Source organism: Aotus nancymaae, unplaced genomic scaffold (assembly GCF_030222135.1).
Source record: "Aotus nancymaae isolate 86718 unplaced genomic scaffold, 86718_ANA_hifiasm-v0.15.2.pri h1tg000003l, whole genome shotgun sequence".
Classification (NCBI taxonomy): domain Eukaryota; kingdom Metazoa; phylum Chordata; class Mammalia; order Primates; family Aotidae; genus Aotus; species Aotus nancymaae.
The window spans coordinates 2,180,743-2,203,132 of NW_026988414.1; the positions used below are offsets into that span (position 1 = coordinate 2,180,743).

Here is a 22,390-nt window from a genome sequence, read left to right on the forward strand (position 1 = left end):
AACAGATGAACTGCTTTGCCCCTCTGCCCAGCCAGGCCCACTGTCCAGACCATATAGCAGAGGGGCCTGCCCAGATAGCAGGTGCGAATAGAGACAAGACTGTGGCGCTTTCCAGCCTCCAGGTGAGGCCCCCAGCTGGCCCATCAGCTTCCCCTGCTGTGGGGGCCATTACCTCGAGGTTTCAGGTCATCATCCTCTGACTCGGACTCTCCTTCGTCGGCCACCGCAATAGGAACAGCTTTCAGAGGGTGGGAGGGTGGTGGGGAGTCCTGTGTTAAAGACCCAAAATGAGGAAAATGGGGAACAGAGGAGCTGGGGAGAGAGGCCCAGGTGTCTCCCAAGGGCTGGAAATACAGCCCCACTGCCCAGAAGCACCCATTGGGCTGAGTCAGTCTATCTGAGCAGAAGGCACTGCGAAAAGAGAGAGGACTGGTGGCCTTTCCCTGGGAACTCCTTGATTTGTGTGTGCGTGTGTGTTTTTTAGACAGTCTTGCTTTGTCACCCAGGCTGGTGTGCAGTGGCACAATCAGAGCTCACTGTTGACTCCAACTTCTGCATTCAAGGGATCCTCCCACCTCACCCTCCTCAGTAGTTGAGAATACAGGTGCATGCCACAGTGCCCAGCTAACATTTTTATATTTTGTAGCAATGGAATCTCACCATCTTGCCCAGGCTGGTCTCAAACTCCTGGGCCCAATGATCCTCCCAAAGTGCTAGGATTACATGTGTGAGCCACTGCGCCTGACCTATGTAGACTTTTTTTAAGAGATGGAGTCTTGCTCTGCCACCCAGGCTGGAGTGCAGTAGCACGACTATAGCTCACTGCAACCTTGAACTCCTTGGCTCAAGTGACCTTCCCACCTCAGCCTCCCAAGTTGCTGGGACAAGCATATGCCACCATGCCTGGATCATTTGATTTTTTGTAGAGACAGGGTCTCACTATGCTGCCCAGGCTGGTCTCAAACTTCTGGGCTCAAGTGATCCTCCTGCTCAGCCTTCCAAAGGGCTGGTATTACAGGCATGAGCCACCGCGCCCGGCCTGTATTATACAGACATTGAACTGTTAATACACATGCACAACAAAAACAAGATATTGCACATACTGTTTCAAAGCCTTTCTACAAAAATTCATAAACATCTACCAAGTTCACAGATGCATCCAATAAGCACTTATTGAGCCCTATCATGTGACTGTCTAAACAGAACAGGCTGGGTGCAGTGGCTCAAGCTTGTAATCCCAGCACTTTGGGAGGCCAAGGCAGGCAGATCACTTGAGGTCAGGAGTTCGAGAGCAGCCTGGTCAACATGGTGAAACCCCGACTGTACTAAAAATAAAAATTAGCCAGGCTTGGTGGTGGGCACCTGTAATCCCAGCTACTCAGGAAGCTGAGGCAGGAGAATCACTTGAATCCAGGAGGCAGAGGTTGCAGTGAGCTGAGATTGCACCACTGCACTCCAGCCTAGGCGACAGAGCGAGACTTGATCTCAAAAACTAAAACTAAACTAAACTAAAAGAAAATTTTAAAAATATGGAGGAGACAGCCATGCAGATGCTGCACACACACGTCCTGGCTTCTCCTCTAGCAGGCAGCTCTGCCATCCAGGGTGACTGACCATTCCCTGAGGACAGGCCTGGGGCTGGGACCTCCAAGGTGTGGGCTTGGTGACCCGCCACCTCTAAGGCTGCACAGCACTGCTGACGAAAGGCCCATTCTCTGGTTGACATTACCGAGGTGGTTTCTGGGCATTTCCCATATAAAAGTGTGCTGTAGCAACTACCTGGAATTCCCTTAGGAATGGTTTCACATCTGGGATGGCCACAGGCCATCTGTGACCTCATCAACCATCTCCATAAGGCCTGGAAGGGTCTACACTCACCCCACGGCTGTGGGCCCACCCGACCCTTGTACTCTGCAGGGCCACCCCATGGCCCCTGAGCTCCTCAAGGGAGGCCCTACTCTCAGTCACTTCTGCACCCTCAGTGCCTCACTCATGCCTTGGCACAGAGTGGGCTCAGTGAGCACGTGTGGATGTGAGCTCCTCAAAGTCACCTGAAAACATACTGACCCAGGAACAGACACCTCTGAGACCTACTGACCCAAGCTCCACGGATGCTCAGGTCACACCGCCCCATCCTCAACACAGTGTTGCCAACAACCAAACAGAGCCCACCACACAGGTTACCTGTTCAGAGAACTTGGAGGAGGAGCCCGGCAGAGGGGCCACCAGCCGCTGCTCCAGGAACACCTCCTTCTCACAGGCGTAACACCACAGCCGGAAAGTGGTCAGGTTCACGGTCAAGTTGTGCTTTTTTGCCTAGAGGGCAATATCCAAAACAAGGTCCAGGGTACTCTGGCCCGACACGTGCCCCAACCTGTGATGGTTGCTCCACTCCCCAGCCTCTCGGTAAGTGGCCCTGTCAGGACAGAGGCCGGAAGCTTGAATTTCGCTTACCCCTCGGTCGGGACCCTGAGGGCTGCTGTTTATCAAATGGTGCAGGTGCAAAATGTTTTCACCTGCATCATCTCTTGCTTCTTTGCAGAAGCCATGCTAGTATGACATCATTTATCGCCCCAGCCATTTAGGCCCAGAGCAGGAAGGTGGAGTTGGAGTTTGAACCCCAGGCCATCTGTAGGGCCCACGCTCTCAGCCACCACACTCACCTGTGCATGAATTGTGCTGTGGTCAGCAAAGGATTCTCCACAGCCAACATAGGGGCAGGCGACCTGTGGACAGAGGGGAGGAGAGTGGACTGGAGCTTGCCAAAAGGATGGTGTCAACATACTGTCTCTGGTTCCAGCCCAAAGTCAGTGCTCCCACCTCTCCTGAACAGGGACCACAAGGGATTGAGGCTCTGCCATCTCAAAGGAACATGGGCCTGTGGGTTTGTACACCTGAAGTTCTGTTGAGTAGTGATGGACGGTAACCAAAAACAAGATATTGCATGTTTCTGAAGCCTTTTCTATAAAAATTCATAAACACTGTTACTGCCCTCTGCATGAAATGAGCAGTATGTCCTGGGCTGCAGCTTTCCAGCAAGAAGCTCAGGCAGGGTCCCAGATGAGGACTGGCTGTTCGGAACCCAGATCCTTTCCCTTCAGGAAAACCCTACGTGGAAGGGGGGTAGTTATTGGGACCTACGTTTTTGGTGGGGATGCTAGGCCTCACAGCCATTTTCTAGTGGGGGATGCTGAATGGGTACCAGGTGTTTGAAACAAGGTGTACAGGTAGTGGGAGCCCAGTACCGACCCAGTGCCCCACACAGGGCCTGCATATCCCTGAAGACGCTGCCTCTACCCTCGCACTCTCCTATCCCAGTCTACCTATCCTCCAAGGCCCACTCAGTGCCTCCACTGTGGGCCTCCATGCCAGCCAGTAGTCAATGGCCAAGGCTTCTCTACAGGATCAGCACTGCACAGGCTGGTGAGGGCCTTTTGGGAAAACGGTGGAATCAATTGGATCTTTACCATGTGGCTGACTCAGAAAGCACGTACCATGTTCTGCAGCAGGCTCCCACATCTGTCTGAGGGGACTATGGCTCCTATGAGGGAGGACCACGTCCTGCACTTTTAACAGCTCAGGAGATAACATCTGGCACTCCTTGCTGCCCCCTGGATACCCATGTCTTGCCATCTACTTTGTGCTGAGTGACAGGCCAGAGCAGGAGAGGCCAGAGTCCCACCGGGGCCCCTGCACTTCTGCAAAGATTGACTAGATGTCTTCACCCGCTGAGGCTGTCTTTGTTGTTTCTACTCCTGGGTTTTTGTTTTTTTTAAGAAATTTTAAGTAACAGTCATTTTTTTATTTTTTATTTTTTTTGAGACGGAGTTTCGCTCGTTACCCAGGCTGGAGTGCAATGGCGTGATCTCGCTCACTGCAACCTCTGCCTCCCGGGTTCAGCCAATTCTCCTGCCTCAGCCTCCTGAGTAGCTGGGATTACAGGCACGCGACACCATGCCCAGCTAATTTTTTGTATTTTTAGTAGAGACGGGGTTTCACCATGTTGACCAGGATAGTCTCGATCTCTTGACCTCGTGATCCACCCGCCTCGGCCTCCCAAAGTGCTGGGATTACAGGCGTGAGCCACCGCGCCTGGCCTTAACAGTCATTTTTAGTATGACCATAAAAATATATACTTGCAAACATTTTTTAAATACTATAGAGGAAAAAAATGAAAATTACCTGTAATTCTACCACTCAGGAGAAACTGTCATGTTTTCATACATCTACTTTTACTCCTTTTAGTAACCAGTAATCATCCAAACCCTTCCACCTTCTCCTGGATGCAGTCTCCAGGTCGGCCACAGGCACCTGTCTTGTCCAGTTCCATCCTAACCCCATGAGGCGGGGACAGCTGTCAGCTGTCAGTGTTGCATCCCCTTTCTTATCGATGGGAAATGAAGGTTCAGGGAAAAAATGAGACTGGCCCAGGGAGAGATGCTACTAAGCAGCAGTGCCAGGCCTCAACACCAAGACGCCCACGTCGACTCTCACATACGCATGCCAAGCTAGAATTATGTGTCCTATGAAGATGGGAGCCTTCGGTCCAGAGCCTTCTCCAACCTGTTTTGTTCTCCTGTCATTTTTAATGACTGGCAGAATGGCCAGCCCAGGATTCGCTGAATCTGGAGCCCTGTACCCCTGCCCAACGTTCCTGGCAGTGCCCACCAGGGATGGAAGTTCCCAGCCCAGAGTCTAGAAGCAGCTCCATACCCCCAATACCCACAAGGATCTTTTACCTGGAGACAGGCCCACAGGTTTGGTCCGGTGACCCCACATGACTGACAGGTTCCCTGTGTGGGTTGAGAGGAGAGAGAAAGAGCAGGTGTGAGGAGCCCATGGAGGGCTGAGTTCTGGGGTTGCTCCTGCCTGGAGGCCCCACCTGGCTGATACTCACTGAAAAGGTCTCAGTGTCAAGCCCTGGCCCTGGAAGGCCTTACTCAGACTACCTGTCCAAATTAGGCTCTACACGATACTGTTTGAATTCTATCATGTGCCTGTAAAAACATAATCAACATTTTATTTTAGTGTCTGTAACCTAATTTTGGAAAATAAAATCATGTAAGAGACTTGTTAACATGCTCTCTTACTACTCCTTCTACTCTTCCTTCCTTGCACTGAATTATTTCAGCCTTTCTACCCGTTAGACCAGGGCTCTGTCAAAGAGGGATGGCCTGTTTTACCAACCCCTGTGAGTCCACAGGGCCTGGTATAAATGAAGAGTTCAAGGACCTGGCAAATCACAGGAAACACCCAGGTTTCTGGTGGTCTGGGCGACAAGGCCTACTCTGTGTCTATTTGTATCCCTTCTCCTCCTTGCTCTAATAAGCGGATGCATGGATTTCAGCTGAGCACACAGCTAGCCTGCTGGAGATGATGTTTTCCAGCTTCCACCATGATCACGTGGCTCAGTTCTAGTCAATGAGATGACAGCAAAAATGATGTGTGCCACTTCTGAGCTGTGTGCTACCCTTGCTCCTTCTCCTCTTACCATTGGCTGGAATGTAGATGTGACGGCAGGAGCTGAAGCAACCACCTTGGACTCGGAGATGAAAGCCCCATGTTGAGAATGGCAGAGGCACCCTACCAGTCCTACCTACCTCTGGTCTGTTCTGTGAGAGAAACAGAAACTTCTATCTCATTTAAGCCACTCTATTTCAGGGACTCTTCATTACAGCAACTTAAATCGTGCCCCAAATGACTGTATCTGCATTTCTACAACAGCAGTTCCCAGTTGAGGCCCTACAGCATCTGTTGTGCTTCCATCAGTTGTGAGAGGAACTACGGGTGCTGCTACAGTATCAGGCTCCACCATGGTGGGAGTGGACCCTTGAAGAGGGATTACGACATGTCAGGCCTCCAGCTGAATTCTTTTTTGAGACAAGAGTCTTAATCTGTCAACCAGGCTGAAGTGCAGTAGCGAGATCTTGGCTAATTGCAACCTCCACCTCCTGGGTTCAAGCAATTGTACTGCCTCAGCCTCCTGATTAGCTGGGACTACAGGTGTGGACCACCTCACCCAGCTAATTTTGTATTTTTTAGTACAGACAGGGTTTCACCATATTGGCCACGCTGGTCTCACACTCCTGACATCAGGTCATCCACCCACCTAGGCCTCCCAAAGTGCTGGTATTATAGGTGTGAGCCACTGCACCTGGCCTTCAGCTGAGTTCTTTACATAATGCTCACATAATCCCCTCCAGTCTCTGTAGCAGGGCCCACCAACATCCCCCTTTCACTGATGAAAAATGGGGACTCAGAGAGGTCACACCCTTGTCACAGAGCAAGATCAGCAGGTGTAGCCAAGGAGCCCGGATCCCAGTGCAGCAAGGTCACCAAATCTCCCACCAAGAAAGCTTGGCTTCCCCCATGGTGGCCATGTCGGCTCACTACACCCAGATCCCAGCCGTGTTTGTAAAAAGCCTGAACAACAGATTGAAGTGAAGCAGCTCATCCCATAGATGAAGCTGAGATCTGCACTCTGTGGTTTAGGGTCTCTCATGGAGGATGCTGGGGGTGCCAGGAGAGCAGCCTGCTTAGCAAAAATCAAAGCTGCCACCCTGAACCTTCCTGAATTTATCATCTCTCTTGTGATTTTCTGATTTCACAATTTACCCTCCTCTTCTCAGGTTTTTCTTTCCATTTCAGTTATTTGATTTATAAAAGTATCGGACGCTTACTATAACAATTCAGATGACATCTATATGCCATATATGATATGAAATATTTCCCTCTGTACATTCTTCTTATATAAAACATGGATGCCTAGATCTTGAAGGGTTGACTTTTAGTAAAAATAAGATCACCTAATACATATGTCTCTGTAATGTACCTGTGTCTCCTTTTAGCATCACCCAAGCTTGTACATAAAGACTGCATCTCCTCTGTGATAACTGCACACTCTGGACACAGTCATGCAATCAATTCCCTTCTTGAGCAATATTCAGGTGGCATCAGTTTTTCCCTTTTACAAATAATGCTCAGTAAATTACTGCTGTATCGTATCTTTATAACTGTGATTACATTCTACGGGATAAATTCCCAGAAGCAGAACTGCTTCCCTAAAAGTTACAGTAACTCCCAGCCCTACCACAACGTGAGTGGCTCATTTTCTCCGTAACTGTCAGCTATGAGTGGGATCAGTCTCTTTCCGCCCATCAGTAAAATGGTTATCATCCTGTTTCGTTAGTAATATCCATAAGCACGAGAGTGAGGTCAGCCATCTTTTTCCAAAAGTTTGTCATTTCTATCTCGTTTACTGGGAAATACCTGCTCATATCTTTGCCCTTTATGAGCATTTTAGAACAGTGCTGGTTTTCTTTTGTAACTTTCTGGATACCCAGGGAGGAACTGAAGTTGTGCTCTCTGACACACAGGCCCAGAGCACCCCAAACATGCCCAGTCTCTGCCCTAGAGGCACTAACAGGCTTCTGAACGGCTGCCAGTCCCAGTGCAAACCTTCCTGTGCTCTACCTCCCTTCTCCCACCTGCTTCATCCTGTCCCTGCTCTCAGATTCCCTAAGAAGTGGAGAGAAACCCAGCATCAGGCAGTGCAAATACACCCGGGCCTCACTCTGCCCTACTTCACGCTGCAAGAGGCAATGTCACTTCAAAAGCAGCTATAGACACTATGAAGAACCGCCAAAGGCCACCAAGGACCTGCTGGTGCAGTGAGGCCACAGGAGCAGCATTAGGTGCCAACATGCCCAGGAATTCCACTCCTGGGAACATGCCTGCCTGCAGTTCTGCCCATGGATGCACTGACTTTTCTACAAGGCCATTCATCACAGCATCTTTTTACTGGCAAGAGGGTGCAAAAGGTCCAGGTGTCTATCCACAGTGCATCAGTCACTGTGGCCACACGATAAAATATGATGCAGCTTCAAGGTAACAAATGAGAAAGCTGTCTCTATGCACTGACGTCCAAAGAGCCCCAAGATACACTGTCATGTAAATAAAGCAAGTTTCAATTCAGAGAGGATGGTATACCATCTTTTATGTAAGAAAGGGCAAAACTTAAAGTAAGTGTATCTGCTTGTATTCACATAAAGAAACTCTGAAAAGATACACAAGAGAGTAAGTGGTTACCCGATGATGGGCTGGGGAGGGTGGGCACAGGGGTGAGAGAAGGACTTGTTGACATTTATCTTTTTATACTGTTTCATTTTTAACCATGTTCAAGTATTACCTTTTCAAAAACTTTGATTTAACAACACGAAAAGGATGGCAATGCATCCTCCTACTCTGAGAGGAGGCCCAGCTTCCTGCCCAGGCCTCCCCAAGCTCTCCTCAGGCCACATTTGTAAAAACACTCCTGGATTCTGAAAGCAGCTTTCATTCCCTGCTTTGGAGAGGCTCTGCCCCAACAGCTAATGGACAGAGAGCATTAGTGGTTCCCAAATGGCCTGGTATAAACTATAATTAATGGCTATTAGGACAGAGCCCCGGAAGGTGGCCTCCCAAGCAGATGCCAGCATTTCCATTTACACAGAAGGCTGAGCACAGACTGTCAGGGAGCCAGTTTTTCCACTCCTTCAGAAATGTCCACACCCCAGGAAAGAGGTGGCCCTGGGTGTGGGCCCCGGCCCCAAAGGTCTGACCCTTTACCTTAGATTTGAGCAGCAAGTCCTCTTTGGTCACCTCCCCTATGGAGTCAAGGTGAGGGCAAAGGTCCCTGGAGTCCCCCATCCTGGCCTGGGCTCACCTATGAGAAGACACAAGCAATCCTGGGTTAACGGCAGCCAGTGCTGACAGGAGGTGGGGAGGTGAGTGGTTAAGTACATGACTGTGCCCTTAAGTCCTGGTCTGCCACAAACCAGCTGGTAACCTGGGGAAGTTGCTTAACCTCTCTGAGCATCACTTCCCTTATCTAAGAAGGTGACAGTTTTCCCAATGGGCCACTCTTAGGATTCATAGAGACAGTGTCTGTCAAATGCCTGGCATAGTCCCTGATACAGGAAAAGCCCAGGGCAGGTGTCAGGTATCATGATCAGAATTATTGGTAGGGAAGACACGGGAGTCCTGCCTGCAGGCAGGGAGCTGCACACCAGACAATCTAAAACCACGGATGTTTTGTTAGAAGGAGGCCAAATCCATGTCCCTCCAAGGATGCAGACAGAGGAGGGGCAGTGTAGAAAGGCTGGGTTTCAAAAAGGCAAGCAGCAGATGTTGACTCTGGTCTTCTCAAGAGCCTCTGGGAGGCCACGTGCTGGCAGGCCACTTATCCCACTTCTTGTGGGAGTCCCACAGGGAGTGGGGCTTGAACAGCAGACCACCTTGGAGACAGGCCATGCGACACTGCCTCCCGAGAAAGTCTTCTGAGAGTATGGAGAAAGTCAGAGAGAAAGGCAGGAGAACAACCTAGAAAGCAGTCTGGAAGCATTTATAAATGAGTAAATAAATAAATCCTGTTTGCCAAAACGTCAACAGCGGTGCATCTGGGTGATGGGTTTCAAGATGGAAAAAAAGCTCTGTTGCTTTTGTTTAACTGATACATTTTCATTATAGAAACAAAACTCAAACAAGAAAGCACAAAGCAAAATAAATCACTGCTAACATGTAGCAAGCATCTTTCCCAACATTCTTCTGCATTTCTTTCTTTTAAATCAGGGGGGAAAAAAAGATTTCTGTCTTAGAAAATAAATGCTTCACTCAAGGAACGCTGTTGTGGTGCTGAGCAGCTCTGTATCTTGATTGAGGGGTGGTTACATGGATCTACACGTGTGTTAAAAGTGCAAAGAACTGAACATATACCAGTGCCTGCAGAACTAGTAAAACTGGAAAAGCTCCATGGATTAAGCCAATGTCACTTTACTGATTGTTTTACAGACGTACTAAGATGTATTATTAGCTGGGATGCTGGTGCATGCCTATAGTCCCAGCTACTTGAAAGGCTGAGGTAAGAGACTGCTTGAGCCCAGAGGTTCAAGGCTGCAGTGAGCCATGACCATGCCACTGCACTCCTGCCTGAGTAACAGAGCAAGACCTCGTCTTAAAAAAAAAAAAAAGAGGTGCATGGGGAGGAAGAAAAAAAAAGTATGTGTTTCTTTTACCATTAGGGGAAACTGGGTGAAGGTACAAAAGACCTTAGGGTACACTTTTTGCAACTGTCTATGAATCTATAATTATTTCAAAAGAAAGCATTTAAAAATAAGTAACTAAATAAATCCTTCACCTACAGTATTTTAGCAGAATCACATCCAGGAATCTGACTGCTGATTATAGCTCCAAACTGTTGCCAAATAAGGTCCAAACCAACCAAAGCTGTAACTGGAGCCAAGACTGCTTTACCCAAAGGCAGAACCCACTGGGACTGCATGGGTTTTAAAAACAGAACAAAAATGAAGGCAGAAGCCACATGTGTGCCCACCTGATCTAAGAGGTGGACCCCAGATTCCTCCTTACATGCCCTTCCCTGTTCCAAATGGTCAGCCGGGGTCAACTGGCCAGATTCTCAGCCAGTGCTTGAGTTATTAGCACTGATTAGGTATCAGATACTAAGCTAAGTGCTCTTCGTGCATTCGTTTATGAAAAACTCTCCCAGCCCAGTGATGGTTGAGGCAGCTGTGATTAGCCCCATATCACAGACTAAGAAACAGAGGCTCCTTCTTGTCCAAGGACTCACAGGACTGTTGACACTAAAGCTGAAACTCAAGTTGCTCAGATCCTAAGGGCCTGCTCAGTTGCTTTCTAACTTATAGAAAGTGTAAATGTGCTTGTCACCGACGTGAGGGGGCAAAAAAAAAAAAAAAAAAGAAAGTGTAAATGTGCAAAAGCAGGCAGAACTTACTGGCACATTGAGGACAAGGGTAAAGAAAAAAAAAAGCCGGACGCTGGTTGAGCCGGAAGTCGAGGGTGCAGCCACCGCCGCCGCTAGCGGGGCCGACGGGCGTGGTTCGAGATCACGCAGAGTCCAGATAAGACCCCCCTGCCCCCTGCCACCCTGGGCCGGACCCCTCTCTACAGCTAGGAGCCAATGGCAGAAGACAAAACCAAACCCAGTGAGCTGGACCAAGAGAAATATGATGCTGATGACAACATGAAGATCATCTGCCTGGGAGACAGTGCAGTGGGCAAATCCAAACTCATGGAGCAATTTCTCATGGATGGATTTCAGCCACAGCAGCTGTCCACGTACGCCTTGACCATGTACAAGCACACAGCCACGGCAGATGGCAAGACCATCCTTGTGGACTTTTGGGACACGACAGGCCAGGAGCGGTTCCAGAGCATGCATGCCTCCTACTACCACAAGGCCCACGCCTGCATCATGGTGTTTGATGTAGAGAGGAAAGTCACCTATAAGAACCTGAGCACCTGGTATACAGAGCTTCGGGAGTTCAGGCCAGAGATCCCATGCATCGTGGTGGCCAACAAAATTGATGCAGACATAAACGTGACCAAAAAAAGCTTCAATTTTGCCAAGAAGTTCTCCCTGCCCCTGTATTTCGTCTCAGCTGCTGATGGTACCAATGTTGTGAAGCTCTTCAATGATGCAATTTGATTAGCTGTGTCTTACAAACAGAACTCTCAGGACTTAACGGATGAGATCTTTCAGGAGCTCGAGAACTTCAAGTTGGAGCAGAAAGAGGACAATGCGCCAGACCAGGAGCAGAGCAGCAGCATCGAGACTCCATCAGAGGAGGCAGCCTCTCCCCACAGCTGAGGGGCTGGGGCTAGGGGTGGCTGGAGCCCTTTCAACATACCATTTCCTTCAGCAACTCTCCAGCTCTGAATGGAGAAACTCTCTAGGCCATCCCCTCTCCTGCCTCCAACCCCATCCCATTAGCCTTCCACATTCAGGGCCCTTGATACAGGGATGAGGTCAGTACCAGCGAACTCTGGACTGGTGGAAGAAGTCCACACCAGATCTCCTTGAAGCAGAATTAGGGATCAGTATCATTAACACCTTTCCCACCCACCTCCCCCCAAGGCTAGACAGTGAAGAGAATCAGAAAACATGATTGTATGTCACTTTAATAAAGCAAATTTAGGTGGGTTTTTTTTTTGTTTGTTTTCTTTCCAAAGCTGACCTCAGGGAGAATTCCTTGTGCTTCTGCCAAGGTAATGATTGCCCCTTATCCCCAATCCCCAGCTGAATCTGTGAGACCCCACCCTTTCCCTATGTGGTCTCCCACCCTTTTTCCTCTTCAGTTTCCCAATCATCTGTTTTTTAATAAAATATTTTTGAGCAGACAAAAAAAAAAAAAAAAAAAGAAAAAAAAAGCCGACAGAACTGTATAAAACACTTCCACGTGTCCATGTACCTAGACTCATCAATTAACAACTTATGGCCAATCTTGCTTCATCTCAACCTCCTGCTTCCTCTCATTTTTGTAGCAAATCCCAGACACACAGGCAATCACATTTCATCTATGTATTTTTCTAAGAGATAAGAACTTAAAAAAAAAAACCCATAATCACAATTCCATGATTTCACCTAAAGAGAAAAATCCACGTGTCCTCCTGAGTCCATGCTGAAGGGACAGACCTGAGAGGCCATGGGCTTACCTCTGGGTGAAGCAAAGCCCGCAGGAAGCGGCCAGCATTCGCATCCTTCCTTAACAGCTGACAGCAATGGGCTGCAGTGGTCTGGAGTGAGTAGAGGCCTCTGGCAAGGAACCTGGGGGATGAACCAGTGCATTTCACACAGCTCTGTTATTACTATTTTTGAGTCAAGGTCTTATTCTGTTGCCCAGGTTGGAGTCCCACCACAACTTCCTAAGTGGCTGGGACTATAGGTGTGCACCACCACACCCAGCTAATTTCTTCAAAATTTTTTGTAGAGACAGGGTCTTGCCTTATGGTCGGCTGGTCTTCAACTCCTGGGCTCAAGTAATCCTCCCACCCTGGGCCTCCCAAAGTGCTGGGATAACAGGCGTGAGCCACTGTGCCCAGCCAGTTCCATTATTTTAAAATCACTCTTACCACCAACTAGAAGCTAAAAAGGGCCCAGCATTCCTCCTGGGAGGAACAAGTGGATCTTGGGATATTCAGGATGTCCACAGGCTAGAACTCCTCCCTGTGAATCCACATCACTCCTGGAATAGCTGACCAAGGCTCAGGAAGAGCTGGCAATGGGGAAGCCCCTCCTAGGGAGTGCTCACCTCCACCAGTCACTGCTGGGGCATTACCTTGGTGATCCCCAGGAGGAAACCTTCACAGGTCTGCTGGAGGGGTCTGCAGGGCCTCTCTATTGTCCACTCAGGCTGCCACAACCTATCAACCTTCTGCACAGGAAAGCCCAGCCCCTTCCACGCATGCCACCAGGTCCCTCAGATCATCCTTTGACCTCTCAGGGATTCCCTGAAACCCCCAACCCTCAAGTGTTCAGCAAACCCAGGCCGTAGGCACAAATGGGTTCATCCACACATTGCCACTACCCACACTTCACTGGTAGGCCACTGTCTCCCAGATGTGGACTCTCAAAGAGGGAGAGGCAGTTAGAAGCTACCATTTAAAATAGTCACATGACAATGACAGGTTCAAGATTCCAAATTCCAAACCTCCTCAATTGAAGCCAAGTGTTTTGGTTTTCTTCGCTGTTTCTGTTGAGCCCATGTGCCCTGAGCTGGCACTAGTCCTACGCTGTAAGCTGCAGGGTGCGGGTTCTGCTAGCATCTTTGGTATGTGCTCATCTCTCCAGTCAGATGGCTGGGGAGGGAGGGGGGCAGATTATAACTTGGCATGTTCTTTTGTTTTTTGGTTTTTTTGAGACAGTCTTACTCTGCCAACTCAGGCTGGAGTATGGTGGCACAATCTTGGCTCATTGCAACCTCTGCCTCCCAGGTTCAAGCAATTCTCCTGCCTCAGCCTCCTAAGTAGCTGGGATTACAGGCGTGTGCCATCACGCCTGACTAATTTAACAGGCCCACTCTTGATTTGCAAGTGCAATTGGACTTACATTCCCGCAACTTCAGAGAGAAAACTCTGTCCTGTAGCTAACAGCCCTCAATGTATTCTCATTACTCGTATTTTACAGATGAAGAAACAGAATTGGAACTTACGTAACTCAGGAACTCGGCTGAGGTCGATCACTTGGCTAGTTTGTAACAGGTGTAGCCCTGATCAGATCTGTCTGGTGCAGTCTTGCTCTAAATCATGAGTCGGATTTAGAGAAGCATTAAACAGAGAGAAAAAAAAATCAGATACAAAAACACACCGTATGATTCTATTTATATAAAATTTCAAAATAGACAAAACTAACCTATGATGATAGAAACTGGATCAGTGGTTGCCTGGGACAAAGGGCACAGCTATATTGCAGAGACAAGAAGGAACTTTCTATGTTGTTGGAATGTTCTAGATCTTGTCTGGGTTGGGGGTTAATCAGGTGTATACACATGTCAAATCGTGTGAACTTATCTTTAAAGTGCATGTATTTTATTACATGTAAATTATACCTCAAAAAAGTTAACTAAAAGCTCTTTAAATCAGAATGAGACCAGGTACAGTGGCTCATACCTGTAATCTCAGCACTTTGGGAGGCTGAGGTGGGCAAATCACCAGGTCAGGAGTTCGAGACCAGCATGGCCAACATGGTGAAACATGTCTCTAAAAAAAATACAAAAATTAGCTGGGAGTGGTGACAGGAGCCTGTAATTCTAGCTACTCGGGAGGCTGAGGTGGGAGAATCACTTGAATCCGGGAGGCAGAGGCTGCAGTGAGTTGAGATCACCCACTGCACTTCAGTCTAGGCAACAGATCAAGACTCTATCTAAAAAAAAAAAGTGTTGGCAAGGATGTGGATAAATTGGAGCCCTGTGCACTGTTGGTGAGGATGTAAAATGGTATAGTTGCTGCAGAATGCAGTATGGTGGTCCCTCAAGAACTGTAAAATAGTATTACACTATTGAGCAATCCACATCTGGGTATACACCCAAAAGCACTAAAAGCAGCAACTCAAGATATCTGTACACCCATGTTCACAGCTGCATTACTGCAGCAGCCAAAAGACAATGCAAACCAAGTGCCCATCGATAAATGAACAGACAAAATACGATATATCCCTACAATGAAATATGATTCAGCCCACAAAAGGAAATTCTGACACATGCTACAACATAGATGACCCTTAAAGACATCTGCTCAGTAAAACAAGTCAGGCTGGGTGCGGTGGCCCACACCTGAAATCCCAACACTTTGGGAGGCCAAAGTGGGTAGTCCCTTGAGATCAGGAGTTCGAGACCAGCCTGACCAACATGGTGAAACCTCATCTCCGCTAAAAACACAAGACTTAGCTGGGCGCTGTGGCGGGTGCCTATAATCCCAGGTACTAGGGTGACAAGAGCAAAACTCCATCTCAAAAAAAAAAGAAGACAGTAACTTCTCAGAAAATATTTGCTGAATGGTTCAAAAATACAGTTACAAAACACTATTAGGCCATGTTGCGTGGCTCATGCCTGTAATTCCAGAATTTCTGGAGGTCAAGGCAGGAGGATTGCTTGAGCCCAGGAGTTTGAGATCAGCCTGGGCAACACAGCGAAACCCCATCTTTAGAAAAAGTTTAAAACTTAGGTGGGCATGGTGGAGCGCACTTGTAGTCCCAGCTACTCAGGAAGCTGAGACGAGAGGATAGCTTGCACCCAGCAGTACGAAGCTGCAGTGAGCTATGATGGCGCCACTGCATTCCAGCCTGGGCAACACAGCAAGGCCCTGTCAAGGGAGGGAAAGAACTCTTATTATGGTAAACTCTTATTTTGTTAAAATAATGTTGTGTTTTGGGCCTAAGGAAAGGATGCTATTATCACTTCTGGAGGATAGTGTCATGTGATTTTTATTTCCTTTTGCTTGTCTGCATTTTCTACAATGAACTAGTGTTGCCTTTTTTCTTCCTATACTTGCTTCCTGAATGACTGCACTATCATCATTCTCATCTAATAATCTAATAATGCCAGTCACAGTGGCTCACACCTGTAATCCTAGTGCTTCTAGGAAGCTGAGGAGGGGGGATCCCTTAAGCTCAGAGCTGCAGTGAGCTAGGATGGTGGCACTGCACTACAGCCTGGGCGACAGAGCAAGGCCCCATCTCTAAAAAACCAGCATCCAAAAACAACAAATGCTTTTCCTCTCTGCAGTCCCCTCACTCTCACTAGAGACAGAGCTGTTTTCCTTTCTTTCTTTTGCCTATAAAACCTCTGCTCCTATAAACAAAAACAAAAAAGAACACCAAGATTGGTTACTTTAAATGGTTTTTAAAGTTTCCAAAATAAGAAATAGGAAGAGTGTGTATCTGGCTTCCTAGGTATGTTGCTTTTCCCAATTCCCGAGGGCACTGTAGGAAACAGACCCTGTCACCTGGAGTTCTCCAGGCCCCTGTGCCAGGCATGGCCCTGAGCCTACACAGGGTGGTTTTCAGAGAAGGGGCAGCAGCATCTGAGTGGTCCCAGAAGTCCCCAAAGCTGCTACCTGGATGGCTCCCAAGCACACCTCTCCACGTGACTCACTCAGGTCAGGATGTGCACTCAACAACGTGTTTTTTGGTATTTTTGTTTTTATATTTTACCTATTTATTATTTATTTATTTAGAGACCAGTTTATGAGGCTGGCTAATTTTTGTATTTTTGGTAGAGGCAAGGTTTTGCGATGTTGTCCAGGCTAGTCTTAAACTCCTGACCTCGGGTGATCTGCCCGCCTTAGCTTTCCAAGTCCTGGGATTACAGGTGTGAGCAGCTGCACCCAGCCTGTTTTTTGTTGTTGTTGTTGAGACGGAGTCTTAGTCTGTCACCTAGGTTGGAGTGCAGTGGCATGATCTCAGCTCACTGCAACCTCTGCCTCCACGGTTCAAGCGTTTCTCCTGCCTCAGTTTCTCGAGTAGCTGGGATTACAGGTACCCACCATTACACCCAGGTAATTTTTGTATTTTTAGTAGAGATGAGGTTTCACTACATTGGCCAGGCTAATCTAGAACTCCTGACCTCAAGTGATCCGATTACCTGGGCCTCCCTAAGTGCTGGGAGTACAGGTGTAAGCCACCACGCCAGCCTACATCTTTGACCAAAAGAAAAACTACTAGGTCAAAATGTGTGCTTTGAAGGCTCCACATAGATACTGATAAGCTTCCCTTTAGATTATATAAATTTATCTGCCTATCAGCAGTATATGAGTATGTGCAACATAGAAAATTAAGCGTTTATTAACATTTTTTAAATTAATGGTTAAAAGGGAAAGAGCAGTAGTATGGAAAACACTGGGTACTTAATATCACACACACAGGGCTGTGCACGGGGACTCACACACGTAATCCCAGTACTTTGGGAGACCGAGGCAGGCAGATCATGAGGTCAGGAGTTTGAGACCAGGCTGACAAACATGGTGAAACCCCGTCTCTACTAAAAATACAAAAATCAGCCAGGCGTGGTGGCGCATGCCAGTAGTCCCAGCTACTCAGGACGCTGAGGCAGGAGAATAGCTTGAACCCAGGAGGCAGAGGTTGCAATGAGCCAAGATCACACCACTGCACTCCAGCATGGGTGACAGAACAAGACCCCATCTCAAAAAAAAAAAAAAAAAAAAAAAATCCCACACACAGGACCTAAAATATCTGAAGCATGTGGGTCGACAAGAGGGTGTACATCTCAGCTGTCTGAAAGTTATCATTTTGCTTTCTTTTGGTACCCAACCAATACTGACCATGTAACCTCCTCAAGAATAGTGACCTGGGGTCCTGGGAAACAGCCAGGCACAGGTCCTGCTCTTGTGGGGCACAGAGTCCCATACTTCAACCTCAGGGTACTTGCAAGCAGCCACTAGGGAGGTGATAATCACCACCAGCACCACCTTTTCCTACACTCACTGAGGGTCAGCTGCTGAACATACACTATCCTAGGAGGTGACGGTCACTATCGAAGGAAATTACAGAGACAAGTAGCCCTGGGTTCAACACCTTACTCTGCCCCTTGCAAGTCTGTGACTTTAGATAAATACATCGCCTGGTCTCCACATCCATAAAATGGGGACAATGACAGCACCGAGAGTTCCTGAGAAGAGGAAGTAACCCAATGCATAGTAAACACTGTTTAATGACTTTCTGGGTGGCTCAGATTTTCTATTGATTTGCATGACAAGAATGCTCAAAAAATGTTTACTACTATAATTTGTGTCACTGGCTGTTTTTACATTAGGACACGGAAATCGGTAGGAATGGAAGTCACATGTTCAAAGTCACTCAGAAGGGCGCCCTCCATGAGGCCATTCAGGGCTCTGCAGGCCAACCAGCCCAGCAACAAACAGGTGCCATGGTGATGGAGTCAGACACACAGCAGGTGACTCATTCATGGAGTCCTGGTGCACTTAAGATCCAAGCTCACCTCCTGGTGCTTTTGACATCAAAGAAAAAGCCAGGAAAGGCAACTTCATGGACAAGAGCAAATCCTTCAACAGCTTTCCTGTCCTGGGGCAGCCTGTGCTCCTGAACCCTCATTCCTGCTGAGCACTTCTGCTTCCTTGCAACTTGAAGATTCCCTTTCTCCACCAAGGCTGAGACAAGGCTTGACTGTTCCAGGCAAGACACTAAGAGACATGACAAAACTGGATCGTGGATCAGGCAGGGGGATGCCACCAAGAACATCGCTGGGGCAACCAGCACGTCTGAGTACGGACTGCCTATTACAGTACAGTATTTGCTATAGACTGAATTGTTCTCTCCCCGCCATTCATATGCTGAAGTTCTAACCACCAGTACCTCAGAATGTAATCAGATTTGAAGATAATATATTTAAACAGGTATTAAGCTAAAATAAGATCTTAGGGCAGGCCTTAATCTAATCTTACTGATATCTTTATGAGATGAGAAATGTGGATTCCCAGAGAAGAAAGACCAAGCCACTACGCAGTGAGAAGACAGCCATCTGCAGGCCAAGGAAAGGTCCTTCAGAAGAACCAAACCCGTCGTTACCTTGATCTGAGACTTCCAGCCTCCAGAACTGTGAGAAAATAAATCTCTGTTGTTTAAGCCATCCATCCAGTCTGTGGTACTTTGTTACAGCAGGTTTGGGAAACAAATACATGATTCCGTCAACAGGAACGTTTCTAGGCCGGGAGCAGTGGCTCATGCCTGTAATCCCAGCACTCTGAGAGGCTGAGGCTGGCAGATCATCTGAGGGCAGGAGTTGGAGACCAACCTGGCCAACAGGGTGAAACCCCATCTCTACTACAAATACAAAAATTAATCAGGCATGGTGACAGGTGCCTGTAGTCCTAGCTACTTGGGAGGCTGAGACAAAAGAATCACTTGAACCCAGGAGGGAGAGGTTGCTGTGAGCCAGGATTGAGCCACTGCACTCCAGCCTGGGTGACAGAGAGAGACTCTGTCTCAAAAAAAAAAATTGTTGTCAACTCGCATGGCTTCTCCAAGTGTCCTCTTTCATGCTAATAAGAACCAGCTGGATATTTGTTTGTCTTGTTAAGGTGAAAAGCTAAGAAAAGCCTGGCTCTTTCATCACTGTTAAATACCCAACAATCAGGACCTGAGTTCAAGGTGTACATTCTAAATAAAAGCTTTTGTGAAATAAAGTTCAAGCTTACAGACCCTTAAAACCACCGGGCAGCGACTGGAACCCAAGGCCTATCAGTCCATCCACTGCTGTGTCTGTCACTTCCCAGCCAAATCACAAACCAGACTGCGCTAATTTTAATTTGCAGCTCCACTCTCCCTCCCTCCTGGAGGCAATTCCCTTGCCTTGCTCTATTTTTTACTTTTCCATAGCACTTATCATCTTCTAACATACTTTATTATCAGAACATACACTCAACTAAATCAGGGAACTGTTGTGTCTTCTGCTCACTGACTTATTTCAAGCACCTAGAACAGCACCTGCTTCACAGAGTAAATGCTAAGTATCTGTTGAATACATTGATCCAATAAATGCATTTATTGAATCCTGACTCTAGCTGGGCTGTGAACTGTATCACGCTGCTGGATCCCAAATATACCCAGACATGAATGCTCCCTGAACCCTGAAATGAGCTGGTATTTCATCTGGCTCCAGAAAGGAGCTAGGAAACCAACCCAAGCCTAGTTTGCATCTGTACAAACAACTAAACTCCCAAACGAGACTAAGATCTAGGACTCGTCTTGGAATTGCAGAGAACCTGTATTTCTGGGAGGGTCTTTTTGAGAGGCAGTCTCACCCTACCCTTAAAAGGGCCCAGCAAGGGCCGGGCATGGTGGCTCACACCTGTAATCCCAGAACTTTGGGAGGCTGAGGCAGGTGGATCACAAACTCAGGAGATTAAGACCATCCTGGCCAACATGGTGAAACCTCGTCTCTACTAAAAATGCAAAAATTAGGCTGGCGTGGTGATGTGCACCTGAAATCCCAATTACTCGGGAGGCTGAGGCAGAAGAATTGCTTGAACCCAGGAGGTGGAGGTTGCAGTGAGCCGAGATTGCGCCACTGCATTCCAGCCTGGCAACAGAGCAAGACTACATCTCAAACAAAACAAAACAAAAAAGGACCCAGCAAGACTTGGGCTGCAGTCTCTTCACAAAGCCACTTACTGCTAGATTCATAGCTGCCACTTTTTCAGCATTCCTTTTGCTACACAGCACTCAATTAGATCTGCCACAGCACAGGTGGTGCATATCACTGGGTACTCTGGCCTCATAGAGCAAGGGTGTGGGCAGCTCATCTGTATCCTGGGACTACAGATGAGGAGGAGGAGGGTCCAGAAATGCCCCTGGCCTTCTTGCCCTTTCCTTAGTAGTGTCCGGTAACCCCTAGTGGATGGGCTGCTGGATGGGCAGATTCAGAGCCACCTCTGAGAGCTTGAGAGTTGCAGACGCTGACTCCCTGGGCTCCTGCAGCAACGCCCAAGGAGTCTCTCCATCATCTGACAGGGACTCCACGTCCAGTGAGTGCACGTGCATCTGGCTTTGGCTGAACCAGTCTGCAGAGGGCAAGACTTTGAGACTTTAATATATGGCTTTTGACCAAAGATAAAAGGCTGCTGCAGGAAGTCGTGAGTCTATTTTTTCCAGTCCAAAGAAGAGAAGAACAATCTCAGTGCAGACTGTGCCAGAGAAAACACAAGGCATTCCAGAAATGCTGCCCTGCTTCGGAGTGGTCTTCCAGAGGAGGGAACCCCAAACGGTCCCCATCGCCCCTTGCCCCCAGCCAATGAGATGTAACAGCAGCTGCAGCAGCAAACACCCATAGCACCCCTTCTGTGCCAGGCCCTGTGCAAACCGTGCGGCAGACACAGACCTGCAACCAATTCCTGCTCCACCTCCTAGCTGTGTAACTTGAGGCGCGCACTGGCCCTCCGAGACTCCGCATTCTCATTTGTAGAACGAAAAACAATCTACCTCAAAGGATTGCTGGGAGAATTCAATGAGATTATGCTTAGCCCAAGGCCTGCCACATAGTAACTGGTTCACAAGAGGTAGTTCTCAAAGGGATGATACTGAGAAAAGGAAAGCTACTGTGGCTTAAGGGGTTCTTAGAAGTCCTAGAAGCCATAATTTATGCATGTTGGTATTTCCTAAGCGTTTGCTGATACCCATTTTCAAATAAACTTTATCCTCACTGCATCTTCGGGGTGGAAGGGGCGGAGGGTAGAGCGACAAACCTCCTGACCAAAGGAGGAAAATGAGACCCATGAAGGTCCAGAGGGGTGGCCGGCAAGCACTGAGGGGGAGCCTCCCTGGCTTCAAACCCTCCTGCGTGGCTTCAAAACATCAGACGCGCCTCTCCTCGCGGAGAAGCTGGAGGCCATTATTTGTGGGGCTGTCGGCGCTGGGACTCTAATTCAGCACCGCAGGGAAGTGGTCATCTTTTGTTCCTAAAGAAAAAAATGCGCGTCAGGGCTCAGAGCCCGAGGAAAGAAAAGTCAGCGCCCCAACCGCGAGACGCCACGCGGATGCTTTCAACGCTAGGTGAGGCCCCGGCAGGAATGACAGAGGGCGGCCAGGGTTCTGGAGAAGGCACGAGCCCCCCAGGGCGCTCAGAGTCGGGTGCTGAGGCCCTGAGGACCCCCTGGACGCCGACCCGAGGAGGGGAGAGGGGCGGCGGCGGCCGGGGTTCCCGGGCTCACCTGGCCGCAGCGTCTGGCGCACCTGGCGAGGCCAGGCCCTGTCAGCCCGGAGCTGGGCTGGGGTCGCCCAAGCTCGGAGAGGCCCGGCCCACAGAAGCGGCCGGTGGCGGCCCGGAACTCACCTGCGCTCGCAACCGCGCCGCCGCCGCCTGTCAGTCAAGCGCGCTCCTTCCGCTGCGCCGCACAGGGTTGTGGGGCCGTCCGGCGACGCCCCACCTCCTTCCCTCTGCTGTCCAATCGGGAGAGGCTGACGCCAGGGGAAGGGGCGTGGCCACGCGGGCAGTGCGGGCTGGGGGCGGGGCCAGGCGGGGCTGGCGCTCTGACAGTGCTGCGGCGCGCCGGAAGCAGTCTGGGC

General features: G+C 48.7%; 2 protein-coding genes across 5 annotated transcripts in view; one reads left to right on the forward strand and one right to left on the reverse strand.

Annotated features, from left to right (window-relative positions):
• USP20 (ubiquitin specific peptidase 20) overlaps positions 1–22,212 on the reverse strand; it is a 41,344-nt gene extending 19,132 nt beyond the window's left edge. For 2 of the 4 annotated variants that reach the window (XM_021674075.2, XM_064377067.1), the window contains exons 1-8: positions 14,464–15,240; positions 14,007–14,093; positions 12,511–12,622; positions 8,608–8,704; positions 4,740–4,793; positions 2,664–2,726; positions 2,185–2,316; positions 173–269 (exon numbers count right to left, since the gene is read on the reverse strand). In XM_021674075.2, coding sequence (XP_021529750.2) covers positions 173–269; positions 2,185–2,316; positions 2,664–2,726; positions 4,740–4,793; positions 8,608–8,688 — 427 coding nt within the window. In that variant the 5' untranslated portion in view covers positions 8,689–8,704; positions 12,511–12,622; positions 14,007–14,093; positions 14,464–15,240. Of the gene's footprint in view, positions 1–172; positions 270–2,184; positions 2,317–2,663; positions 2,727–4,739; positions 4,794–8,607; positions 8,705–12,510; positions 12,623–14,006; positions 14,094–14,463; positions 15,241–22,157 lie in introns of those variants that run through there. The other 2 variants (XM_064377061.1, XM_012457973.2) reach the window with 2 other exon arrangements.
• On the forward strand, positions 10,945–12,188 carry LOC135274628 (rab-like protein 2A). The gene has a single exon (XM_064375581.1). The coding sequence runs from the start codon at positions 10,976–10,978 to the stop codon at positions 11,501–11,503; it is 528 nt and encodes a 175-aa protein (XP_064231651.1). The 5' UTR covers positions 10,945–10,975; the 3' UTR covers positions 11,504–12,188.
• Positions 22,213–22,390: the final 178 nt, after the last annotated feature.

Excerpts from the sequence above, each read along its gene's own strand:
- LOC135274628 (XM_064375581.1), top strand. The coding sequence starts at position 10,976 with ATGGCAGAAGACAAAACCAAACCCAGTGAGCTGGACCAAGAGAAATAT.